Source organism: Lithobates pipiens, unplaced genomic scaffold (assembly GCF_037356315.1).
Source record: "Lithobates pipiens isolate NorthernLeopardFrog02 unplaced genomic scaffold, aLitPip1_a1.2 Scaffold_22, whole genome shotgun sequence".
Lineage (NCBI taxonomy): Eukaryota > Metazoa > Chordata > Amphibia > Anura > Ranidae > Lithobates > Lithobates pipiens.
In genome coordinates this window covers 324,357,342-324,383,003 of record NW_027507784.1, presented here as the reverse complement: position 1 = coordinate 324,383,003, position 25,662 = coordinate 324,357,342, and the positions used below count along the sequence as shown (strand labels likewise).

General features: G+C 42.8%; 1 protein-coding gene across 1 annotated transcript in view; it reads right to left on the bottom strand.

Moving 5' to 3' along the window:
• The window catches only part of LOC143924980 (uncharacterized), a 53,764-nt gene extending 34,552 nt beyond the window's left edge, over positions 1 to 19,212 (bottom strand). The window contains exons 1-7 of the mRNA XM_077449540.1: positions 18,994 to 19,212; positions 14,844 to 14,927; positions 9,906 to 9,938; positions 8,413 to 8,496; positions 6,059 to 6,132; positions 4,380 to 4,455; positions 2,576 to 2,618 (exon numbers count right to left, since the gene is read on the bottom strand). Of these exons, the coding sequence (XP_077305666.1) occupies positions 2,576 to 2,618; positions 4,380 to 4,455; positions 6,059 to 6,132; positions 8,413 to 8,496; positions 9,906 to 9,938; positions 14,844 to 14,927; positions 18,994 to 19,056 (457 nt within the window). The 5' untranslated portion in view covers positions 19,057 to 19,212. The remainder of the gene's footprint in view (positions 1 to 2,575; positions 2,619 to 4,379; positions 4,456 to 6,058; positions 6,133 to 8,412; positions 8,497 to 9,905; positions 9,939 to 14,843; positions 14,928 to 18,993) is intronic.
• Between the last annotated feature and the right edge of the window lie 6,450 nt (positions 19,213 to 25,662).

Below are 25,662 nucleotides of genomic sequence, written 5' to 3'. Positions count from 1 at the left end.
ATTTTTGAGATTCGGATGTATTCGAGTCACAATAGTAATGAATTTCAACAAATCCCTCAAAAAATTATAACGAAATGAAATAATAAATTGAAATTCAGAAAATTTGAAAGTGAATTTGAATGAAAAAAATTTGAAAATGAAATTGAATTCGTAATGGAAAATATATTGCAATAAATACAATAAGGCATCAAAGTGAAATAAGATACCGTAATGATAAAAATAGAATATAATAGATTAGAATAGAATATAACAAATATAACCATCTTCCGAAATTAGAATTGATTTGAAAATAATGGTTAACAAATGTTTTCATCGTGCATATGTCTAGTCCCAGCCAATGTCAAACAAATACACTGTAGGGCCAGTCTTGGACAGCCTCCAGTAAACCCGAAAGTTGTAGTTTGATTTTCAGGAGGAAACTGTACTACATAAATAAAACTTGTGTAAATACCGCCAAACTGATTTTACAAACAGCCTAATTAAAGTAATTATTGGCCTTGATATTGAGCACTGTTTAGAATAATCTGGCCTCTGATGTTCTAAAGCAGTGATCTCCAAACTGTGGCCCGGGGGCTTTGCATTCATTAACCTGCACCCTTCTATCCACTCACACCTATTCCTTCCACTGACACTGAGGATGGGGCACCATTCCTCCCACTTAGACCCCTTTCACACCCGGGGCGTTTTACAGGCGCTATAGCGTTAGAAATAGCGCCTGCAATCCACCCTAAAGAAGATGCACCATTGTTTGTAGTGCGAAAGCCCCGAGGGCTTTAACACTACAGCGGTGCGCTGGCAGGACGTCAGGGAAAAGTCCTGCCAGCAGCTTCTTTAGAGCGGTGAAGGAGCGGTGTGTTTACCGCTCCTCCACCGCTGCTCCCCATTGAAATCAATAGGGCAGTGCTGTAATACCGTCGGCAAAACGCCGATATTGCAGCATATTGCCCACGGTTTTAACCCTTTCTCGGCCGCTAGCGGGGTGCTTTTACCCCCCGAAATGCGCCGCAAATCCGGCGGTAAAACACCGCTAAAAATAGCGGTGTTTTACCACCCACGCTATGGGCGGTGTGGTGTGAAAGGGGTCTTACACCAGTGATAGGGCCAATAATGGGGCACTATTCCTCCCACTAATACCAATGATGGGGCACTATTCCTCCCACTGATACCAAAAATGGGACACTATACCTTTCACTGACATCAATGATGGGACACTATTCCTCCCACTGATACCAATGATGGGGCACTATTTCTCCCACTGACATCAATGATGGGACACTGTTCCTTTCACTGACATCAATGATGGGGCACTATTCCTCCCACTGACATCAATGATGGGGCATTATTCCTCCCACTGACATCAATGATGAGACACTATTCCTCCCACCGATACCAACAATGGGACACTATTCCTCTCACTGACACCAGTGATGGGGCACTATTCCTTTCACTGACATCAATGATGGAGCACTATTCCTCCCCCTAATACTGATAACGGGGCACTATTACCCCCACTGATACCAATGATGGGGCCTTATTCCTCCTACTAATACCAATGATGGAGCTCTTTCCCTCCCACTGATACCAAAGATGGGCCACTATTCCTTTTACTGACACCAATGATGGGGCACTATTTCTTCCACTGATACCAATGATGGGGCATTATTCCTTTCACTGACATCAACGATGGGGCACTATTTATTTTACTGACATCAATGATGGGGCACTATTCCTCCCACTGATGTCAATGATTGAGCACTATTCCCCCCACTGATACCAATGATGGGGCACTATTCCTCTAACTAATACCAACAACAGTGCACTATTCCTTTCACTGACACCAATGATGAGGAACTATTCCTCCCACTAATACCAACAATGGAGCACTACTCCTCCCACTGATACCAATGATGGGGCACTATCCCTCTCACTGTTACCAATGATGGAGCTCTACTACTTCTACTAAAACCAATGATGGGACATTATTAACTCCCACTGACACCAGGGCATTTTACGCTCCCACTGGCCACAGCCTGGTCCTCCCTAAAGTCTGAAGGACAGTAAACTGGCCCCCTTTGTTTAGAAAGTTTGGAGACCCCTCTTCTGGGGGCAATAATGAGTTTCTCATTATTTGCCATTATCACCACTAGAAGTGGGATTGCACCAGTCTCTGGAGCCTGGGCCACTCATTGGAAGATGGCTGATATTTCCAGCCCTTCTGGATCTACTTATAATCACCCTTCCTTAAGAAACCTATCTATAGCTAAGGTGGAAGGTGCTTTACAAAGTACCATATTATAAACAGACTGTAGGAAGCGGAGGGATTATGGGAACTAAGCCTAAAACGGTGTTTTCCCCTTTAATGTCAGCTTCAGAAAAGGGCTTGACAAGTTGTTCTGCTAGTAGAGAGGAATTTTGTGCTCTCGGCTTTGAACGTCCCTTCGTTTTTTGTCACAGATTACTGCCCGCCGTGACACAAAGCCATTTTGCTACCAGCGTGCAACGTCTGCGCTATAAATCTCTGGAAATAGAAATAGCGCTGAAGCATGTAAATCCACCGACGGATCATTCGTTTTACCTTCGCTGCAGTCCAGTCCCTGGGTTTCGCCGGCAGGGTCAGACTGTAGAGGAGAAGTTTGGAAACAAATGAAATAAAGTTACTGTGACGATAAAATAAAATCTATAAGTCGTTGCAGACTGCTGACTGTGCTTAAAGTGAACCTCTACCCATACTATGGACTGTTGTTTTTTTGTTACATATATACATATTCCTAACAATATTCCACCTTTTGAAAAAAAAAATAATAAATGTACCCATGCCGATTAATAAAAAATGTAATTCATATATTTTTTGCACTGGAGCCTGCAAAGCATTTCAACTGCAATCACTAGATCATGGGCCCAATGAGACCATTCCTCCGGCCATAGGTCCTTTCCAAGGTGAGGACCTTCAGTTACTGGGCTGGTGGAAATTCTCAGTGGACTATAACTGCATTGACATCTACCAAAATCTAAAGATCTACAAGTCTCTCCACTGCAGTGGTAGATGGTACTTGTGGTCTCCCCATTCACAGATCTCTGTGTCAAATCAAAAAATGACTTGAGTCTGCAGGAAGAAAACCCCACATTCAATAGGGGGGAGGTTTGGGGGTGAGGGGGTACAGACAGTGATCATGTTTCATGTTTAATCTCTAAATATGGGTGCAAAATGAAATATGGTCAGAAAGGTGAACTTTAAAACAAGCTATCCCAGACCTCTGTTGTTGCCCTCACTGCGAGGTAATTCATCTTCAAAGTTGACCACAAGAGACCCTGACAGCTTACAGCACCTGTTGTTTGTTTACAGTAGAAGGGTGACAGGCAGCTAAGTCCCTGCAGCCAGCAGAAGCAAGCGAAGAGGCTCTGCAATTTCAGCGCCTCTCTTTTGGACTTTGTGGATGGATTTCTCCATAGTACCTATAGCTACAGAGGTCAGTGCTCTCAATATAAATATTTGAATGTCTATAGCCTGGCCCTATTTCTTCTTTAAGCTCTATTATTTTATTGGATGCTAATTTAATCCACAGCCGTCAAATTAAGCAGGCTTTTGACAGTGTATCCAGGGAAGAATAAAGCCTTTGGTTATGTGATTCTGTATGATAACAGGAAGGTCTTACCGCTGTTTAACATTTGAATATCCAGACTGTTATGATGGTCTTAAAGAACCAAGAAGAACTAAATCCTTGTACACACGATCAGGTTGTTTGCTGGGAATTGTGTGATAGACTGTTGGCCTAAAATCTGACTGTTAGTACGCTCCATCAGACAATTGTTGTCCAACTTTCCGCCAACAAATGTTGGATGGCAGGCTACTAAAATCTGACAACAGACAAGGGTATTGTACACAAAAGTTGAAAGAACAAACACACATTCTCAAATCAATGTTCACCAAATAAGACATTAGCAGAAGGTGCCCAAAGGGTGGCGCTCAAGAGCTGAATTCCTCGTAGTACGTCACTACGTTAATGTTTGTTGCCTGACAATTGTGTACCGTTTGTATGCAAGACAAGCTCCTGGCACTTGCCCTTCGGACAAAAGTCTGACGCAATTGTTGGCCAACAATCCGATCGTGTGTACGAGGCTTAATTATTTTCTAATGGCAGAGCAAAGGTGCACAGTTTCCCTGACACTGCAGTTCTTGCAGTCTTAATTGACTTTCCATTGCGTTAAAGAAAACTAAAAGTGAATTTCCCTAGGCTTGCAACATTTGTAAAATCTATGCTAATCATATCAAATCTGGAGATTTAAATGGGAACTTACTGTATATGCTAAAATACATGGGCTAAAAGAAAAGAAAAAATGTACCCCAAACAGAGATTGGGTAACAGTTCTGTTGTCCTCACCTTCCTCATCCAATCACAGATCCCCCGATTGGCATCCACTATTTTCTCCCGCACCACAGGGGTGTCTGATGTCCGCCTGGCAAAAGGATTAGTAGAGTTATTGACATTAACCCAGCAAGGCTTGCCCATATTAGCCAGATCCTACCTTTTGTGCTTCCATCTCAGTACAAGAGAATAAAAATAAGAAACTAATTGGCTGATATGAAAATCATAGACTTTTTTAATTTCAGCCGGCGTTAAAGTCATTTAGGAAGTTGTTTTCCGATCTTTTTAAATCTCCAGGTTTTATTAAAGGGATTGTAAGGGTTCCTTTAAAAAAATAAAAAATAAATAAACATGTCATACCTCCCACTGTGCAGCTCGTTTTGCACAGACTGGCCCCGAACCTCATCTTCTGGGGTCCCTCGGTGGCTCTCGTGGCTCCTCCCCACATCAGATAACCCCCTGAGAGAAGCGCTCTCCGGGGGGGTTACCTTGCAGGCGCACTCCCGAGTCCAGCATTTTGCGTCCATAGAGGCGGAATGCAGGACTCGGCCCGTGTCATTGGATTTGATTGACAGCAGCGGGAGTCAATGACTGCGCTGCTATCCAATCAAGAGCTGAGAAACCCAGGCAGAGAGACAGCGCGTCCCTGTGGGTCAAGTTCTAGGGCTCAGGTAAGTAAAACGGGGGGGCTGGGGGGCCAGGCACTGCCAGGTGTTTTTTCACCTTAATGCATAGGGTGCATTAGGGTGAAAAAACACGTAAGGTTTAAAACCCCTTTAACATAATACCTGGGGATCTTGCCATGAATGTCTATGTTTAGGCACTTCCTGTTATAGGGTGACAACTGTCCCCCTGTTGTGCTACTGGGTCGTCACCTGTGACACTCAAAGCGGCTAAGCTGGTACACATTGCACAGGCGTGGTCCACTGTTGGCACTATCAGGAAGCCGCATGACAACATATTTGTACAGTCAGTGCTACAGCAAATACATATAGACAGGAAGTGACTGAAAGAAGCTTTAGGAGATCGACAGCACTGAAATAGAAAAGAAGAACGAAAAAAAAGCCCAAAACTATATTTTAAGGGAAAAACAGCAATTGTTGAAGATACCCAGTGCTTTATCAAACTAAATGTCATGCAGTTAGGGATTACATCTAGTCTTAAAGAGGAAGTAAACCCTGATGAGTTTACTTCCTCTTTCATTCCCTGCAAAGGCAAAGCATAATGGACTACTATGCATCGCATAGTAGCCCATTATGTGTCACTTACCTGACACAGGAGCCAGCAAAGTCGCCGCTGTCCCCTGTAGTCCGCCGCATCCATCTTGTTGGTGGGGTCTCGCAGCTCCGCCGCTGTCATTCGGCGAAGCCGTGATGACATCACTCCCGCGCATGGGAGCCGACACGCGCGGCAGCTCCGTTGCTGAGAATGCCGCACTCAGTGCGCCTACGCGCCGCTGTCTACGGCGCATGCGCCGTAGACAGCGGTGCCCGTTTTCGGGCAAATATCTCCTAAACCATATAGGTTTAGGAGATATTGCTTGGACCTACAGGTAAGCCTTAATCTAGGCTTACCTGTAGGTCAAAGTGGTTTGTAAGGGTTTACAACCACTTTAAAGTACAATTTATTAAGTACTGGTGTAGTTAAGGTGGGAGGAAACACATGGGCATCAAAGACACCAAACTCATAAATACCTTTTCCTGATTGATGTCATTTTCTGCTGTAATACCTTCATCCACTTCCCCCGCTCTGTGTTACTGTCTGCAGCCTGGAAACATAATAGGAAGCAAAAATATATGGTTAAAAATGGAGGCACAATGGATAAAAACACCACCGATAACTGTAACACAGCCTTACGGCTTGATCACATCTTTCCATTCCAATAAACAGAAAAGTACAGTTTAACTATAAAATACATTATTACTAATGAAACTGTTTCCACCAAGGTTCCAAAATTCTCAGCTGTCCCTCTTTCATAACCAGGACCTTCTGAACCAACCTCCAAAACTATTAGAATACATTACATTTTCCTTCGTGCCCTAAATGATTAACATTGACACTTTCAAGGGTTCCTTCGTTGGCTTCCATCCTTGTCCATTTTTCAATGATTCTAACATCTGTTTCATCTTTAAGCCCTTGTACACACGGTCGGATTTTCCGACAACAAAATCCGACGGATTTTGTCCGAAACTTGTGTTGCATACACACGGTCGGAAAAAGGTTGTCGGAAAATCCGATCGTTCGGAACGTGATGACGTTCGGTCGTTGCGACAGGACTACATTCAGGCTAGTAGCCAATAGCTTTGGTCTCGTAATTTGATCTGAGCATGCGTGGCACTTTGTCCGATCAGAATTCTCTACAAATGATCGGAGCCCACACATGGTTGGATTATCCGACAACATGGTCCGATCGGACATTTTCCGTCGAAATTTCCGACCGTGTGTACAAGGGCTCAAAGCTAATGTGTTGTGTCCAGATACCCTTCAAGGTTCATATTGGTTGTCAAATTGAAAGGTAAAGGGGGCCCTTAATGTTTACAAAGGGCAGCAAATAATATTTATTACATGCAATGCTACAGAAAACTGTCATAGACTGAAGGCTTCCTAGAGGAAATGGTCAGAGATTGTTGTTCAGGAGTGGTTGGAGAATAAAGTGATGCTTTAGTAGACAGAGACTAGAGACATGTTGAATGAAACCAATAGACTTACTACTATTGAGGGCCCATTTAGAAATGATTGCTCCCTTGACTGACTGGAGAAGCCCAAGGGTTGCACTTCAAACATCAAAGGGCCACATGTGGCCCTTAGGGCACAGGTTGGGCACTAGGGCATAGTGTCCCTCCAAGATTTGACAATGGAGGTTTTGTACCCAAGTGTTAGTTCAGCAATGTGTTCTCAAAATCTTGTTCTGTTGTGGAAATTTTATAAAGATGTATTTAATATGTATTGTCACATATTCTCCCAGTGTTAGTTCTCCAGTAGCCCACTCTAAAGAGCGGACTGGGGCAGACTGACAGCAGTTGAGACCTGTTTTGGTAGTGAAAAGCTCCCTGTAAGATGTAGAGAAGTGTTTGCAGAGCGGGGATATGTCTGCCAGTGAAGGGCCCATGTGCAATGCACAGACAATCGTCTGGGGGGGGGGGATGTGTTCACTTTGCAAAGACATTATCGGTTATGGGGATGAACGCTCGTGTGTCTCTGATCAGCACGTGGGGAGGCTATGGTGTGTCTCTGCAGATAATCTCCCATCCTCAGAAATGGTAAAAACGGGAGTCTTCGTGTGCGTTGCAGTCGGGGGCAGTGTTCATGAGTCCTTAGGCCAGCCATGTAGTACAAGGGGCGGGGAATCATACACACTACCCCTGCCCAGACACGCCCATAAACTCCCCTAGTCATTGTTCATTGGTTGAGATTTGTATAACTCCTCCTGTTTGAAGGAATGCCTGTGCTTGATTGGCCGATTGTGAAGCTAACAATTTCTATTGTTAAGTACTATGAATAAGCAACACAAGCTCTGCAGAGGGGAGTCGGCCTGTGGTGCTAAGGATGTAAGGATGGTGGTCATGTCTGTTTTACTAAGATGCATTATACAAAAAGGCTGAATAGGCACCTTGTTAGCACAGGAGACATGGATTACGTGTAGCATAAAGTGGAATTTTCACTACAGTTCCCAGCAGCCTGGGTGTGCTACTATATACATTGGTTATAGTAAGAGGTGCCCTTTAGGGGTTTTATCACATAGCTGTGAATAGACAGTAAAGTTCTATTAATAAAGGGTGTCCAACATGCACTCCAGACCCATAACTAATGTTCCAAAAAGCTGGGCCACAAAAGAGTGGATTAGGACCAATAGTTTCACATTCATGAGTCTTTTGCACCACTGAACATGGTAAACATCTTCTAGGATGCAACAGTCTTTTATTGCTGTCAGTTGTGGGCCTCTATGCCAGAAGAAGATTAAAGAGTAAGGAGCACAGGGCATCTGATTTCGCAAAATTCATAAATCACCAACGTTCGTTATGCTAAAGAACATAACTAATCAACTTACCAGTAAGATTACTTTCCCGTTCCTCAGTGTCACCTCAATGGGGTAGCGGGAACCCATGATATCCACACTAATAAGTGATGTCACCTGATCAAAGATGGAACACAACACAATCATTGGCATATCTGTGAGAGTTCTCGTTTATCCAGCTCATGGTATATCTAGTAGTAGTTAGTCTCATTCAACTGAAAGCTTTTTGTAATGTTGAAGATCCCTGCTTATCCAAACTGTTTATCCAAGTGGCTTCTTCAATTCCAATCCAAGTCTAGTTAAACAAGACCAATATTACTGGATACAGTCATTGGACATGACATTTATCAAACATACCTTCCAATTTCTGGTGGGTTTCTATATTTTATTTAAACTTAAGTAGTTTTTTATGTTATACGGTTGTATTCCTTTTTTTTTACCAAAATTGTGCATTTTTAATAAAGCACATTGGATAGCAACTGAAAGATCCAAAATAAAAGGTGTTTTGTAAAGAATTTTCAACTTGAACATGAACATTCAGTTAAGGAAACATATCCTAGACCAAGGTTAGGCCCGTTTCACACAGGCTTTCCGATAAAGTCCGCCTGTCAATTTTCAGGCGGACCTGATCGGACCCTCCATTCACTCCTATGGATCAACAAATGTCAGTGGTGACATGTCTGCTGATACCCGTTGCCATCCAATCAGATCCTGTCCATGAAATACAGACGGATGGTGACCGTATTCTCCACCCGTCCGGTGGTTCAGATGGGTTCGGTAGAAAACAGACAGGCAATCCATTTTCATCTGATCACCCCATAGAGGAGAGCTGGGCTCTGATAGGTCCATCCACACAGTGAGCAGAGACGGACCTTTCATTCGCCTGCTCAGGGGGGAGCAACAGATCGATCCCCCGCTGCGTAAAGCAGAGTCCGCTGGGCGGACTGCCCGTGTGAAAGGACCCTAACGGTACTTTTGAACAGACCCATGCAAGAACACTTTTGATAATTAATTCTGAAATATGTGACCACAGGTTGAACTGGATTAACTGGTGTCTTTATTCAACCTTACCAATTATGTAACTATGAATATTTAATCTTTACTTTTTCCTGCCAGCAATTAGAACTCTAAGCATATTTTCTTTACCAGGCTAACCCTAACCGCTTTGCTGAGAACTGAATAGCCGATGCTTAAAATAAACACATAGCTCAAATTTTTTTCCTGTTGTGTTGAAAAGGGATTGCACAGAAATTCATTAGGAAAACGATCATGTGTGCTCTCTGTTTAGCAAATTGAGATTGTCTTAAAAAACAGTGTCACATGTGCACCCAGTATTAAATATTGATTTGCAAAAAAATAAAAAATCATATAAATTATAAAACTGTTTAAAAAGGAAAAAACAATATACATATATATGTGTGTGTGTATATATATATATATATATATATATATATATATATATATATATAATAATGTTAAGATGTACAGCTTCCTTTAACTATAGTGTTTCGACCGTGAACACTTACATCATGTAAATTTATGGCACCCCATAGCTCCCCCTGGAGAAGAAAGAGAGAAATACACAATAAAAGGTCTTGTAGTATAAAGATGTACTTAGTATAGGTTTGAGCTGGCCTGTTGGGTCAGCACACTACATTCATTGTTATTAAATTAATACTCATAGTTTCAAGTAGATTAAAGACATACTGGGACTTTTGAGGGGCTACATAGATGTATTACACATACACATTTTATTCTATTAGATATATTTTATTTTAATAAAAACTTTCATTAAAAATTAGAAAGATATACAACTTTCCCAATAGGGAAGCCTATGAAGGCCTTGGAACTTCCATAAGCCTCAAAATTCTGTATCTCACCAGGCATCTTTCCACATAATACCCTGGGTATCCCACCCATCAGAACATCACATAAATCAAAAGAGATATCCTTTTATGCTCGTTACACACTATCAGATTTTCTGCTGAGTTTTTCCTTCAGGTTTACCAAAACCATGTAGTAGAAGGGCCGGCCTGATTGCATACAAATTGAAACTCCTAAGGTTTGACCTCATATTATATGGTTTTGGTAAATCTGAAGGAAAAACTCAGCAGAAAAACTGATAGTGTGTATGGGGCTTTAGACTTCCATGCTGATTATGGTGATGGGTCTGAGTAGATTTGATGCGTTTCTTCAGTCAGTTGACCCGTTTCATCAGGAACTGTGAAAAAGGTGAGCTGAACAGTTGGTGCAATGCTTAGGGCAGCCTTTATCAACCTTTTTAGCCCAGGGGAACCCTTATTATTATTTTCAGGTCTCGGGGAACCCCTGATAAAACCCATTCATTGGGGGTCAGTGGGAGCAATGCCCCTTACTTTGGTGGACAGTGTAAGAATAGCCCCTTACAGGGAGCTATAAAGATCATTGGTGTCATACCACTGGCTCCTCCAAGTGGAATTGGCTCAGAACTATGTAGGCACCATCAAACAGGAGGTAAATCAGCCACAGCTCAAGGAACCCCTAGCCACCACTGGAGGAACCCTGGTTGAGAATGGCTGGCTTAGGGCATCCGATTCCCCTCTATCCTCCAGAAGAAAGCACATCAGAAGATAGAAGAAAGGGGAGTCCTAACTGCCATCAAAATCTGATGCAATTTACTAGAATTCTTTGATTATTATTTAGATCACATGTGTCAAACACAAGGCATGGGGGGCAAATCCAGCCCTTTAGGCCTTTTCATGTGGTTCTTGCACCCCTCCTGCAGCTGTGGCACCCCCACCTCTCTGCTCCCTCCTTGTCTCAGCAGTTAGCAGCAGAGAGGAGGACAGAACTCCTCCTGCAGATTTTGCGTTTCTCTGTGCAACCACAGAGAGTCTTGTCTCTGCCCTCCCCCATCTCAGCAGTCAGCAGGAGAGAGGAGGACAGAACTCCTCCTAAGAATCCTGTGCCTCTCTGTACAGCCAACCGCAGCACCCCATGGTCTCCGCTTCCCCTGGTCTCAGTATTCAGCAGACTCTGATAGGAGACTCCAGCCCTCCTCTGGTTCTCCTCCAGACCCCGCACTCTCTGCTTTCCAGTCCTGCCCCCAGATTCTTTCCAACAGCAGCACCAGGTGGTAAGGGGGTGCATGATGGGGGGACTCTTGACATCTTATATAAGGGGGGTGATGTGCTCTGGAAATCTAGTCTTACAGATACAACTGGCCCTTTGAGGGAAACCATAATGCTGATGCGGCTTGCACTGAAATTGAGTTTGACACCCCTGATATCAAGGTCGCCTTTAATATTAATTGGACCCGGAGAAAAAAGGTTCTTGGGCCCCTCCCCATGCAGTTTCATTCTCCACCTGCTCTGAGACATACAATAAATAGCAGCTATACTCAAAATCTGTTTATTGAATCAGATCAGGCAGCGATTGCGATGGGTTGCCAGAGGTTACAGCACATGACTGGCTGCTAGAGGTTACAGCACATATTACGGCTCACTGATTAGTTGCTAGAGGTTACAGCACATGATTTCTGCTTGTTGATTGCTTGCTATAGATTAGCGTACATCAATACTGCTCACTGATTGGTTGCTAGAGGTTACTGCACATCATCTCCTCATTGCCTGCACACCTTGGACTGGGGAGGTGAGGGGACCCATTAATAGAAAACTCCTAGGGATCCTAGGACTCCTGAGATCAGTGGTAGTGCGGAGGAGGGTGTGATCAATGGCAATGCTGATTTTTTTTTTACCGACTACCATTATAAAGAGGAGTTTCAACACTGGCCATCGATGTAATTGGGGTTTACACTGACCACTAATGTAATCGAAGAAATCACAGTAATCACAAATGTAAGGAGGGATTTACATTGACCACCAATGTAAGGGGGACATTTACACTGGCCACTAGTGTGAATTAAGGATGGGCTTAGGCGTGTTCGCAGCTCCACATGCCAGAGCTGGCCAGAAAGTTTACAGTGCGCAGCGCTAAACACAGGCAGTGAGACATTTCCCAATCTCTGCAGGGAAATCAGGAAATGTCCCACTGCCTGTGATTAGAGCTGCGCAGTGTAAACTTCCTGGCGGGGCTCGGGCATATGGAGCTGCAAACAGACCAAAGCCCATCCTTAGTGTGAATGAAAGGATTCTACACCAAGCACCAATGTAATGAGAAGATTTACACTGACCACCAATGTAACTGAGACATTTAGCCTGTGTTCAAATTTGTGTGTTGGGAATGCATGCAAAATCACTTTCCTGACATCACAGCAGATTTTGTTGTGTATCTGCCCTTTAGCAGATGCACAACAGTGCCAATAATTGTTAATGACACCCTCACGCATCTTCTGACATGTGCCTCGGCACGTGTGATTTTGAAAGAAGGTTTGGGACTTTTTTCTGCATTTGTAGCGCATAGAGCAGCCCATTGAAATAAATGGGCTGCCCCACACGTGACCTAAATCGTTATCCACCCTGCCAATACACCTTTCCATTTAAAAACCCATGCTAACCTCTGCACCCCAAACCTCCCCCATCCTCTACACTCCAATACCCCTCCCCTTTTAACCACTTCCGGACCAGCCACCAGTTTTACTGCGGCAGGTTGGCTCGGATGGGCAAATGGTCGTTACCTTACGTCACTTTGCCTTTTGCCCACTAGGGCCGCACTGCGCCCGCAGCCGATGCGAGTGCCTGGCAGGTGCGATGACCGGCACCCGCAATTTCTCGTGATAGAGCAAGAACCGAGATGTGTATGTGTAAACACACAGGTCCCGGTTCTCTCAGGGGAGAGGAGACTGATCGTGTGTTTATACTAAGTATGAACACCGATCTCTCTCTTCCCCTAGTCAGTCCCATCCCCCCTACAGTTAGAACACACAGTCAGGGAACACAGTTCACCCCTTGAGCGCCCCCTAGTGTTAACCCCTTCCATGCCAGTGACATTTATACAGTAATCAGTGCATCTTTATATTGTCAATGGTCCCAAAAATGCATCAAATGTGTCCAATTTATCCTCCACAATATTGCAGTCCCGATAAAAATAAGTATAAAAATGCCATAAATCTATCCCCTATTTTGTAGACACTATAACTTTTGCGCTAACCAATCAATATACGCTTATTGCGATTTTTTTAACCAAAAATATGTAGAAGAATACATATTGGCCTAAAGTATTTCCATGTAAACACAGTGTCTGCAGGTGAGTCATCTGTACACAACAATAGGGCAGAGCTGGGCAGCATTAGTAACAGAACTTCACACTGAGATATCAGGACACAGCACGGGACTAATACCTCAAGGGATGAGGGACTTTAAACTGGGATAGTTGGCAAGTATGAGGAAGCTGCTTTGGGCCCCACAACAATGACAGGGCCCAAAGCAGCTGCCCCTTTTGCCCTGCCTTAAAGACGGCCCTGCCTGGTCTAGATCATTAGGTGGGGCATACAAAATCTTGCCTGTAGGTGAAGCTCTTTTCTCCAAGGGGTTCTCTCTTGTTGCACTCACGGTACATAACCCTCTCCATATTCTTTTATTTAAAATGTTATTACTCTGTGCAGTTACAAAACCTCTTATAAACCAAGAGACATCTGTGTTCCTTTCTACTCATTTATTTGTTTCACCTTTCCGTTCAAGTATGTCAGCAGAGCTGTATGAAGGATATTCTTTCCATTAGATTAGTGTTTTTTTAACCAGGGGAAGTATGTCTGAAGAGACGTGTGGAGTATATCATATCCATTAGATGAATGTTTGTCAACCAGGGTACCAGTATATGCTCCTGAAAAGATCCAATTTTTCGAATACAAAGTGATGTTTGGCCAGATGTGCTCGGAATTCTCCAGGTCAAGAAAATGTGACCAAACAATGATGTAAAAATTCCTTGCAATGCATTAAGTATCTGGATCCATGTATGCTATGCTTAAATGACCCTGTCACTGAACTTTCAGGTGTGTTGTGTAGGGTCATCATGCCATACTATCAGAGAGGCGTGTGATTGGTCCCAAATTTATTGTGCAGCAGGACAATGACCCCAAACATACAACCAATGTCATTAAAAAGTACTATCTCCACTGTAAACAAAAGCAAGGAGTTCTGGAAGAGATGGTTTGGCCCCCACAGAGCCCTAATCTCACCATCATAGGGCCTGTCTGGGTTTACATGACGAAACGGAAGGATTTGAAGCAGTCTACATCTACAGAAGATATGTGGTTAGTCCACCAAGATGTTTGGAACAACCTACCTGCTGAGTTTCGTCAAAAACTACGTGCAAGTTTACCTAGGCTAAAATAATTGAGTCTGTTTTGAAAGCAAAGGGTAGTCACACCAAATATTGCTTTGATTTGGATTTCTCTTACGTTCATTTACTTTGCATTTTGTTAATTGATAAAAAATAAAACTATAAAACACTTCTATTTCTGAAAACATTCTTCATTTACAGCATTTTTTTCACAGTTCTGTAAATCAGTTCTAAAGTCATGGTACCTCTTTGTCATCACTCCCACGCCTTTTGAAATAGGAGAGGTTCACCCCCTTCAGAATGAACTGGTATGTCCTCCAATGGAATTTCTGCATGAATAGAAAATAAAATAATCATAATTATCTTTGAACTCAAGATGAATGTAAAGTGTATGCTAGCATTTGATAAATTATAGGCCATTTTTAATTTGATTTTCCATTGCAATAAAATGGCTAAAAGGATTTCGCCCCTTTCCTTTGTGGAAGGCAAGACACCATGCAGCTAAAACCTGATATCACGTAAATTTACGGATTAGTTTGGTCTCAGCTAAAGCTTTTACCTGTGTTGTTATATGATTTGGGGTTGTGAGAGAGCAACCACACAAACCCAGGAGGGCCGTACAGTCCCCAAGACCTCAAGCCATAGTGATAATCAATAGGACACTATGGAGTTGATTTGCTGAAACTGGAGCGTGCAAAATCTGGTGCAGCTGTGCAACAGTAGCCAATCAGTTTCTAACTTTAGCTTGTTCAATTGACCACTTACCCACTGGACACTTAAATCCCCTTCCTAACCAGACCAATTTGCAGTTTTCAGCGCTCTCACATTTGAATGACAATTACTCAGTCATGCCACACTGTACTCATATGAAATGTCCCTTTTTTCACACAAATAGAGCTTTCTTTTGGTGGTATTTGATCACCTCTGGGTTTTTTATTTTTTGCGCTATGAATTAAAAGATACCAAAAATTTTGTAAAAATAAAATAAAAAATAACTTATTTTTTTTTCGTTTTTGTTATAACATTTTGCAAACTAGTAATTTTTCTTCATAAATTGATCACATCTGATGTACTGAGGGCCTATCTCATTTCTTGAGACCTAACAAGCCAGGAACATAAAAATACCCCCCAAATGACCCCCTTTTAGAAAGTAGACAGTCCAAGGTATATAGTAAGAGGCATAGTGAATTCTTTGAAGTTGTGATTTTTTCCCACAATTCCCACAGTTCAAAATGAAGATTTTTTTTCTTCACAAAATTGTCATATTAACAAGTTATTTCTCTGACACAGGGTAAGTATACCACACATTACACCCCAGAATACATTCTGCTACTCCTCCTAAGTATGGAAATACCACATGTGTGAGACTTTTACACAGCCTGGTCACATAGAGAGGCCCAACATACAGGGAGCACCTCCAGGCATTCTAGGAGCATAAATTACACATATCATTTCTTGACTACCTCTACCTACCTTGAAGGTCCCGGAGCACCAGGACGATGGACATCCCCCAAAAATTACCACATTTTGGAAAGTAAACACCCCAACATATTTTCTATGAGGCATAATGAGTCTTTTGAACATGTCATTTTTTTCCACAAGTTTTTGGAAAATGTGGAAAGAAAATGAAAACACATTTTTTTGCACAAAGTTGTCCATTTATAAGATATTTTGAACACATAGCAAAAATGACACCCCAAAATACATTCTGTTACTCCTCCTTAGTATGGCGATACCACGTGTGTGAGACTTTTACACAGCCTGGCCACATAGAGAGACCCAACATGCAGGGAGCACCATTAGGTGTTCTAGGGACATCAATTAAAAATCGAATATTTGACTACCTATTACACTTTTGTGAGGCATTGATGGGCACTGTAGTGGCATGGAAGTGGGACGGATGAGCATTGATGTGGCATGGTTGTGGCACTGATGAGAACTGATGTGGCAGGGATGAGTACTGATGTGGCATGGATGTATGTGTGAAATGCGTCTTTGTTGTTATCTTTCTGAAACAAAATAAAAGGCAATCGTAAGTTCTGGATGTGTAGCCATTTCTTTCTTCTTTCCAATGATCACTGATGTGGCATGGATGATCACTTATGTGGCATGTATGTGGCCCGGATGATCACTGATGTGTCAGGGATGGATGGGGATGGGTGAACATGAATGAGCCATGATTGTGGATGGATGAGCCATGGATGGAGCATGAATGAGCCATGAATGGATGGATGAGACATGGTCGGCGCATGGATGTGCCATGGATGGAGCATGGATGAGACATGGATGGAGCATGGATGAGCCATGGATTGATGGATGAGCCATGGATGGATGGAGTATGGATGAGTCATGGATGGAGCATGGATAAGCCATGGATGGAGCATGGATGAAACATATATGAGCACTGATCAGTGCTGTGGGAACTTCAGATCCAACTGTATATGAAGGTTTTCTATTTGAGTGTGTTAGGATTTATCTTTGTTGGCTGAACTGGATGGACATGTCTTTTTTCAACCATATGTAACTGTGTAATAATAATGGGGTACACAATATGGACAGAAGGCAGAGAAGACAGAATGAGGAAAAAAGTGGCTAAAGGGGGAAGGATGTGGGGTAGGCAGAGGAAACAAAGAATAGATTGGAACGTTGTCAGAATAGTTCATATCTGAGCAATAGTTGGTTTTAGCGAAAGTTATGGTGGACAGTATGAGCAGAAGCTCATATAGTGGAATAAATGGTGGGGTAGGTAGAATAGACAGAAAGAAGTAAGGACAAAATGGCCAAAATCTGGCTAAAGTGGGTTAGAGGTGGTGTAAGCAGAGTGGACAGAAGGTAGTGTGGACAAAACATGGAAATGGAAGTTGTATGGGGGTAGAATAGGCAGATCAGGCAGAAGGTCGTGTAGACAGAGTGGACAGAAGCTATAGGGGACAAAGTGAGTAGATGATGGTGTGGCTAAAGTGGACAGAGAATTATTTAGAAAAAGTGGACAGAAGGTGGTATAGACCGAGAGAACAGAATTTAAAGTGGACAAAGTGGGCAGAACGTAGTATAAAGATGTTATGAACAAAGTATGTAGAAGGTTGGATGGGCAAAAGTGGGAAGATGGTAGGTGGAAGTGGTACACAGAGGATAGGGAAACATTGCTATGTACAAGGTGAACAGAAGGCAGTTGGACAAATTATACATTTCAGATTTTATTCAGAATTGTTTTATGCAATTCATAGCAATAATGACTTTATGTGCATTGTAGACTTTAGAATTTATTAGTTTTAATGTTCATTTTCTATTAATCTATGCCAGCCAAAGCAGCAGGTTTGCATCAATGGTCCTCTCACTAGCAATACATGCTCACCTTTTCTTTTATCCACCACTGCCCTCTTCACCCTGTGTAGGCTCTAAGTTGTTTTTGATTAAGTTGATACCATGTGGCAATGATGTGACGATTATTCCCGTGCTGTCACATGTGAGAAAGGGAAGTAAAACACTCCTTAATACATAGGGGTACCTGGTATTTTTGTGCTTCTAGCTTAACAAAGAGGTGAGGGAGTAAAGGAAAGGTGAGTATGTATGGCTGGGTAGTGGATGGGTGAGGGGGGTGGACTAAAGCAAACCTGTTGCTTTAGTCCACCGCGTGGCATGGGCAAAGCAAGGTGTTTGCTTTAGGTTCATACACATTTTGATTTCAAATTGAATATTTCATTACCAGTTGCTAAAATCAATCTAAAATGTGTAATAGTTACAAATTCTCAGCCAGAGTTTACTTTTTGTTAGAGGTCTGTAAAGCCTAATGCCGCGTACACACAGGCAGACTGTCCGGCAGGCTAGGACCGACGGTCTTCCCAAAGGACTTTCGGTGGAGTTCCGACAGACTTTCCGAACGAACAGACTTGGCCACACACGAACGGACTAAGTCTGTTCGTTTTGAATGTGATGACATAATCAGGACTAAACAAGGAAGTTCAATAGCCAGTAGCCAATAGCTTCCCTTGCATTGTATTTGGTCCTTCGGATTTGAGTCGGACACACAGGTTTTCCCGATTTTAGTCCGTCGGATAGATTTGAAACGTGTTCTATTTCTAGATCCGTCTGATTTATTTTTAGAAAAACGATCGGACTATCCCACACACGATCAGATTGTCCGACGGACTAATCCCTTCGGACCTAGTCTGCCGGAAAGTCCGGTCGTGTGTACACGGCATTAGCCTTGATTTCGGCAGGGCCTGATTGGTCTGGGTTGAAAAAGTTTTAAAGTATGTTAAAGTTTTTTAGGTTCTGATAGCAGCTCCACGAGAGTAGCAAGCCAAAGATCAAATTTCTTTCCAAGAGAAGAAAGTCCAAAAACCAGCAATGATCCCAGGGTCAGCAGCATTCCCGATTATAGTAATGACTCACCAAATTTTGCCGCCTCTTCTCCAAGATGCCAGAGATTTCGGGCTCTTGTGGTTCCTCTTCCATCACTTGGCACAGCCCACCCTCCTTCGTCCAGTTCCCGTATCCTTGTCAGTGTATCACTTGGCACAGCCTCCGTTTGTGTATACTACCTGTAGATATACCAGCCTCCGTTGGCTCCAGAACCCGGAAAACGTTCCTACACTACTCTGTGGACTTTGCTATCTTTTATGAGTTATTGCTTCTGTCAAAGTTCAGGCTGATTATTCCTTTTAGCTGGCCCGGGAAATCAGTAGTGTTATACACAGGTCAACATGATCCGGTTACATAATTGCAGATTATCCACTGTCCTCTTAAGATGAATCATTGATGATCATCATTGCCTGCACTGGAAAGCTGCTTATAAATGAATAATCGGGCTTGTATTAAAGGATCTGGTGACTTAAAATGAAAGTTGATTAGGAGAACTTCAGGCAAAACTAAAATGTAATAATAAGCCATGAGATTGTCTGCTTACCTGTTTCTGCATTCTGTATTCAGAGAAAGGGCTGATATAGAGGAAATATTAGACTAGAAAAATTGTGTTCTGTGTTCAGGACTATTGCAGACTCTGAGATCTAAGTCAAACATAGGGCCACCTAAAGTCAATCCTATGTGGGTGCAGTTCACCCAACGCTGTCAAATGTAGATTTTGTTTAAAGCTGAATTTGGAGAGATGCAAAAGTCACAAATCAATGTAGTGTAGTGGTTCAGTGGTCAGAGCTTCTGCCTTATAGCACTAGGGTCCCTGATTTAAATCTTATCTAGGACGCTATCTACATTAAATTTGCATGTTCTTCCTCTACGTACCTTTGACCCCTGCCTTAGAGTGTATTTGTATGTGAGATAGGGAGGAGGCAAGGACTGGGGTGAATGTACACTGTTTAAAATTGTACGCACTGTATTAATATCTGTAACAAGACTAGGAGCAGAGAGATGAGCTCATCAGTCTCCTGCTTGTTCAATCACAGGGTGGGGAGGGACAAAACCTTTAAGTGTTACTTAAAGTTAAACTCCAACTTTTGATATACTTTACATAGTTTGTTTGGGCCAGCTTGGCCCAAATTAACTATGTCCCTCACTAACATGTGAGGCCCCTGGATGTGTGGCATAAACTGTATGTTGCTGAGGCAACATACAGCATACAGCTGTGTAGCCAAGACTTCCTGTCTCGTACCCAAAACACATTAGAGTCTATCATTCTGATCAGCTCAACCATTCAGAGAAAGCCCTGTATTCCAGCAATGAATTTAGAGGTTGTGACATCATCAGCCCAACTCTCTGACTCTACCAATCAGAGGAAGCTTTGTATTCATTGCTAGAATAAATCACCATTCCAGGTACGAGACAGGAAGTTCCAGCTGGAACCCGGAACACAGTACTGTATGTTGCCTCAGCTACATACAGTGTATACAGCGCGTCCTCATATGTTAGTGAGGGACATAGTTTGTTTGGGCCAGCTTGGCTTATAAAGTGTGTGACGGGAGTCACTTTGGGCGGGGGCATGGAACCCAGAATCCCTTGGAGAGGTTGGGAACCCCTTCTTTCAGCTCCCCATGCACCTCCGATGTCTCAGTCACCCTGTGTCTATTAGGGGCACAGGTGACTGAGAAATAGATGAAACATTATAAGAGTTTTGTAGACTGTTGCCATTCCATCTGCAATCCCTGATTAATCAAAGCATTGCTTGGATATGGATTTCATGGTCTTCAATGTAGGAGCCAGTCTGTCTGTTACTGGGGGGGCTCCTCCTATTGTGTGAAGGTATTCTGTGTTTATACTTATGATAAAGTGTATTGTGTCATCTGCGCTAGAAGACAAGTCGACCTCTGAGTCACCTAGGCTGGTTAAATGACTAATTAGCTCATGTTAATTTATGTTTCTGGTTACAGTTTGTATGGTTAGGGTAATATTATCAGAAGGGGGAACCTCCTTCTCAAGTGTATAAAAGCCTGTATTCTTGTTCAAATAAAGAGTTCCAGCTTTGCAGCCAAACAAGTCCTGCCTAGTTCTTGGTTGTAATATGCGGCTATAATATCTAATATCTCAAGCGGAGTGTGGGAAGCGATTCCGTTGCAAAATGTATCAAAAACTGGAGTTCCACTTTAAAGTATAACTAAAGGCAAAACTTTTTTCTTGAGTGGATAGGGAATAGAACACCATACCTCCCAACATTTTGAGATGGGAATGAGGGACACCTACTAGCAAACATATGTAGGTATAGGACATGCCCCCTGCCACAACCCCTTAAAGGAAAATTAACCAAAAAAAAAAAGGTTAATTAAATCCACAAGGGTTTTTTTTTTACCACTACTATTCATTTATATTCACGTTTAAAATTTACAAATGCAGCAATTTAGAATTTGGATGAAAGGTTTAGCACTGGGAACACTTTTTGAAAGACACAAAGTACATTTTATAGGCAACTATATAGATCAGACCAAAATGAGGGACAAATGAGGGGGGAAGAGGGACAGATGGACATTGCTCCAAATCAGGGACAGTCCCTCGATATCAGGGACAGTTGGGTGCTATGGAACACCTACCAGGTTTAATTGTTGTCTGGGATATTTTTCCTCTATTTGTCATGTTTGCCATTATCATTGAAAGTGAAAGAGTAAAAGAATATCCCAATTTTTTTTTTTTTTAAAGGTTACATTTTTTATTTGTTTTTTGAAAAGTTACATATTCAAAGATAACATCATACATTACACAGCATGTAACAACATGTTCTCAACTTTACATCCGTATATCGTCAACTGTGTACATACATAGGTGTTTCCTACTCGCAATTGCTGAATAATAAAAAAAAATTCAGTATATTTCCCTATGTGGGTATGATTGTGTTCCATTCATAGTCTTCGCCAGCAACTGCATCGTTTGAATACATTATTACACCTTTCGTGTTCAGGTTCGTGATCATTATCTATTCCTACTATAGTAAGCATTTTGCAGATTTTCACTACAGAACGTGTTCCATAGGAAACCATGGTAAATGGACTGGTGAAAATCTGCAAAATGCAAAAAGCACTAAAAATGCATAGGTGTGAATCAGGCCTAAGTCTATCCATTTTTGTAGAGATGGTGGGGTTGCTTCTTTCCATCTAAGAGCAATTGCTTTTTGAATATCCCAAATTTTGGTTTGGCCCCAGAAAAGTAATGGAGGGGAAATCTTCTAATGGGGACCTGGGGGTCCCCAAGACATTCTCTTAATTTGCAGAGATTTTCTCTCACTTTCTGTATGGCTATGGGACGGGTAATGGAGGGAAATCTATGCAATGGGTTATAACCTCTTCTTTACTCTATCCAAAGTGGAATTTTTTTTTTGCCTATAGTTCTTTTTTAACTGCACCAGAAAAAGATCAGGGCTGTGCTATGTGGTGCCAATGTACCTCTTCGGAAAAATATTATTACATTTTTGGGGATTTCAAAATGTTTAGTTGCAGAGTCTGGAAGTGAAGTATTTGCTCTATATTACAGCTACTATAAGTGTCAATTCACACAAGGGCAGCACGACTTCAGCGCGACTTTGCAAGGCGACTTTAACGTGACTTTGAGCAACTTACAACATGACTTCGAGTCGCCCCCAGCACAGGCGACTTTGGCTGTGGCCAATCAGAGAATAATCAGCTCTCTGGGAGGGAGGGGTTTGGTTTGGTAAACAAATTTATTTTCCTGTAAAGTCGCTTCAATATAGATGGAGATCCGACTTGGAAGCGACTTCCATTGAATTCTATGGGTACAGGTCGCCTAGAAGTTGCCTTGAAGTAGTACAGGAACCTTTTCTGAAGTCGGAGCGACTTCACTAGTGGACATTAAGGCGGCTCTCATTGACTATAATGTAATTCCCAATGTCAAGTGACTTGGGGCGACTTGAGGGCTGACAAGTCGGATCCCAGGTCGTTGTAGTGTGAACCGACCCTAAGGCCGCGTACACACGGGCAGACTGTTTGCCCAACTTTGTTCGTCAAACAATCCGACAAACAGTCCGCTCAAAATTTGCATGAACGGACTTGACCACACACGATGAACGAACAGTCCGCTGAAAGCGTGCGCGATGACGTGAACGGCACGTACGACGGGACGAGAAATTCGACGTCCAATACACTGCAATGCAACCTTCGCCGTGTAAATCCTTTCTGAGCATGCGCAAAACTTAGTTTGTCGAACAAGCCTACACACGAGCGGACTGTCCGCTGAAACCAAGTTTCAGCGGACTGTCTTACGGAAATTCCGAAAAACTTTGTTCGTCAGACTGTCCGCTGAAACTGTCCGCTGAAGCCCACACACGAGCGGACTGTCCGCTGAAACACTGTTCAGCGGACAAAGTTGGGCGAACAGTCCGCCCGCGTGTACGCGGCCTAAGAGTAGAAAACTTTATTTTTTGCTTTAACACAAATCCCCCATTCACACCTGAGCGATTTTCGTACCTTTCCAGAAGCACAATAATGCCTAATAATGCCCAATAATAAGATTTCCATTTTATGCTATGAAGCCCGTTCAGATATGGAGCGATGTGCTATCATTTGTGCCAAAGAAGTGCAGGTAATCCTTTGGGGCAAGATTGTGCATTTTTGGTCCAATAAATGTCAACGGGTGTGCGCTTAAAATGAGTGTAAGCCCCACCTGAGCATTCACACCCTATGCAGGTTAACACTCAATGTCAAGAATCCCATTCCTTTCTATTCTGGCTTTCACAATAGTAGGGCCATCATTTACAGTTAACTCTAAAATCATGAACTGTAAAGACTTTTGAAGCGTCGCCTACGGACAATTTTGAGTACCAAAGTTTGAACTTGCTTCAAAGGCATCCGCAATTTTAAGGCTTGACATGGTATCTATTTACTCAACACAACCTCATCATTAACCACTTCAATACCGGGCACTTTTACCCATTTCCTGCCCAGACCAACTTTTCAGCACTGTCACACTTTGAATGACAATTGCGCGGTCATGCAACACTGTACAGATATGACATTTTTATCATTTTTTTTCCTACAAATAAAGTATAGGCCAGGAGCTCAGGCGCAGCATAAGCGGAGGGCCTACACGATGGGATTTGACTAGACAGGCAATAGTAAGGTAGGGGTTAAAATAAGTTTTGTTAATAGGATGGGTAATTACTAGGTATTACCTCATTGTAGGAGATTAGGGTGGGACAGGGTGGTCCTAAGGGTTCCTTGGTGGGAGGTGACCTTCTAGCATCAGTTGGACCAGAGGATAGCACTGGACAAGATTCTCCCGCCCCCTTTTTTTCTGTGGTAGTCAACGGGGTGTTTTTATTTGAGTTCCATTCTTTTAGTGTTGTTTGAAAGATGGGGATTGAAGGATGTCGTAGCAGCAGGCAGAGGTCGTAGGGTTTTTGGAGGCGGGGATGGTTACCCTTCCAGATAGTGTCTCTTAGTGCCAGATTGCTCACCACCCTATCACAGCAGTCCCATTATAAGTGGCTGATCTTCTATTACAGTATTTTATTACAGTGTCTATAGCTGCGTAAATTCCAACATATACAGTCATGGCCACAAATATTGGCATCCCTGCATCTCTGTCAGATAACGCACCAGATCACCCAGAAAATTGTTCCAATTACAAATGTTTAGGCATTCTCATGTTTATTTCTTTTGTTTGTATTGGTATGACACAAAATACGTGGAGAAACGAAAAGCCAAATCTGCCACATTCCACGCAAAACTCCAAAAAAAGGACTGGAAAAAATTATTGGCACCCTCAATTTAATATTTGGTAGGACACCCCTTGGAAAAAATAATAGAATTCAATCCTTTCCAATAACCATCAATGAGTTTCTTGCACCTCTCTACTGGAATTTTAGACCACTCTTCTTTCGCCAACTGCTCCAGGTCTCTCAGATTGGAAGGGTTCCTTTTCCCAAATGCTGTTTTGAGATCTCTCCACAGGTTCTCTATGGGATTTAGATCTGGACTCATTGCTGGCCAATTCAGTACTCTCCAGCACTTTGTCTTAAACCATTTCTGGGTGCTTTTTGACGTGGACTTTGGGTCATTGTCTTGCTGTAAGACCCATGACCTCTGATGGGGATCCAACTTTCTGACATTGCCAGATTGGGAATAAAATCCAACCCTGGAAATAATTTCATACCAGCCCAACAGCATAACGTCACAGAGGCTGTGCGGACATGGTGCGGAAGATGTCAGAGGCTGTGTGGACATGGTACAGGAGGCTACAGTAGGGTTGCCACCTGTCCAGGATTCACCCGGACAGTTCGGGTTTGGAATCATGCGTCCGGGTTTCAGACTGCCTGAAACCCCAGACGCATTATTTAGACTGGACTATGGCTTCCCAGCAGGGTTGCTGGCTGTAGTTGTCTAAGCTGAGAGTGTGTCTGTTACACTCTTTCTGAGGCCAGAAATTTGAAGTCCAGCAGCCTCAGATACATCTGTATGCGAGGTGATGACTGCCAAGGTAAGAGTGAGCTCACCATCCATCCCTGTCTGTAACTGAAGTCTCCCCCATTCTCTCTCCTGCCTCTGAGTAAGTACACTAATGTAAATCAGGATTCTCAGAGCACCCCTTACAACGGATTTCTCTTTACACCAGAGTCCCCAGAGTTCTCCCTTACATCAGAGTCTGTAGAGGCCCCTCTTATGCCCTGTA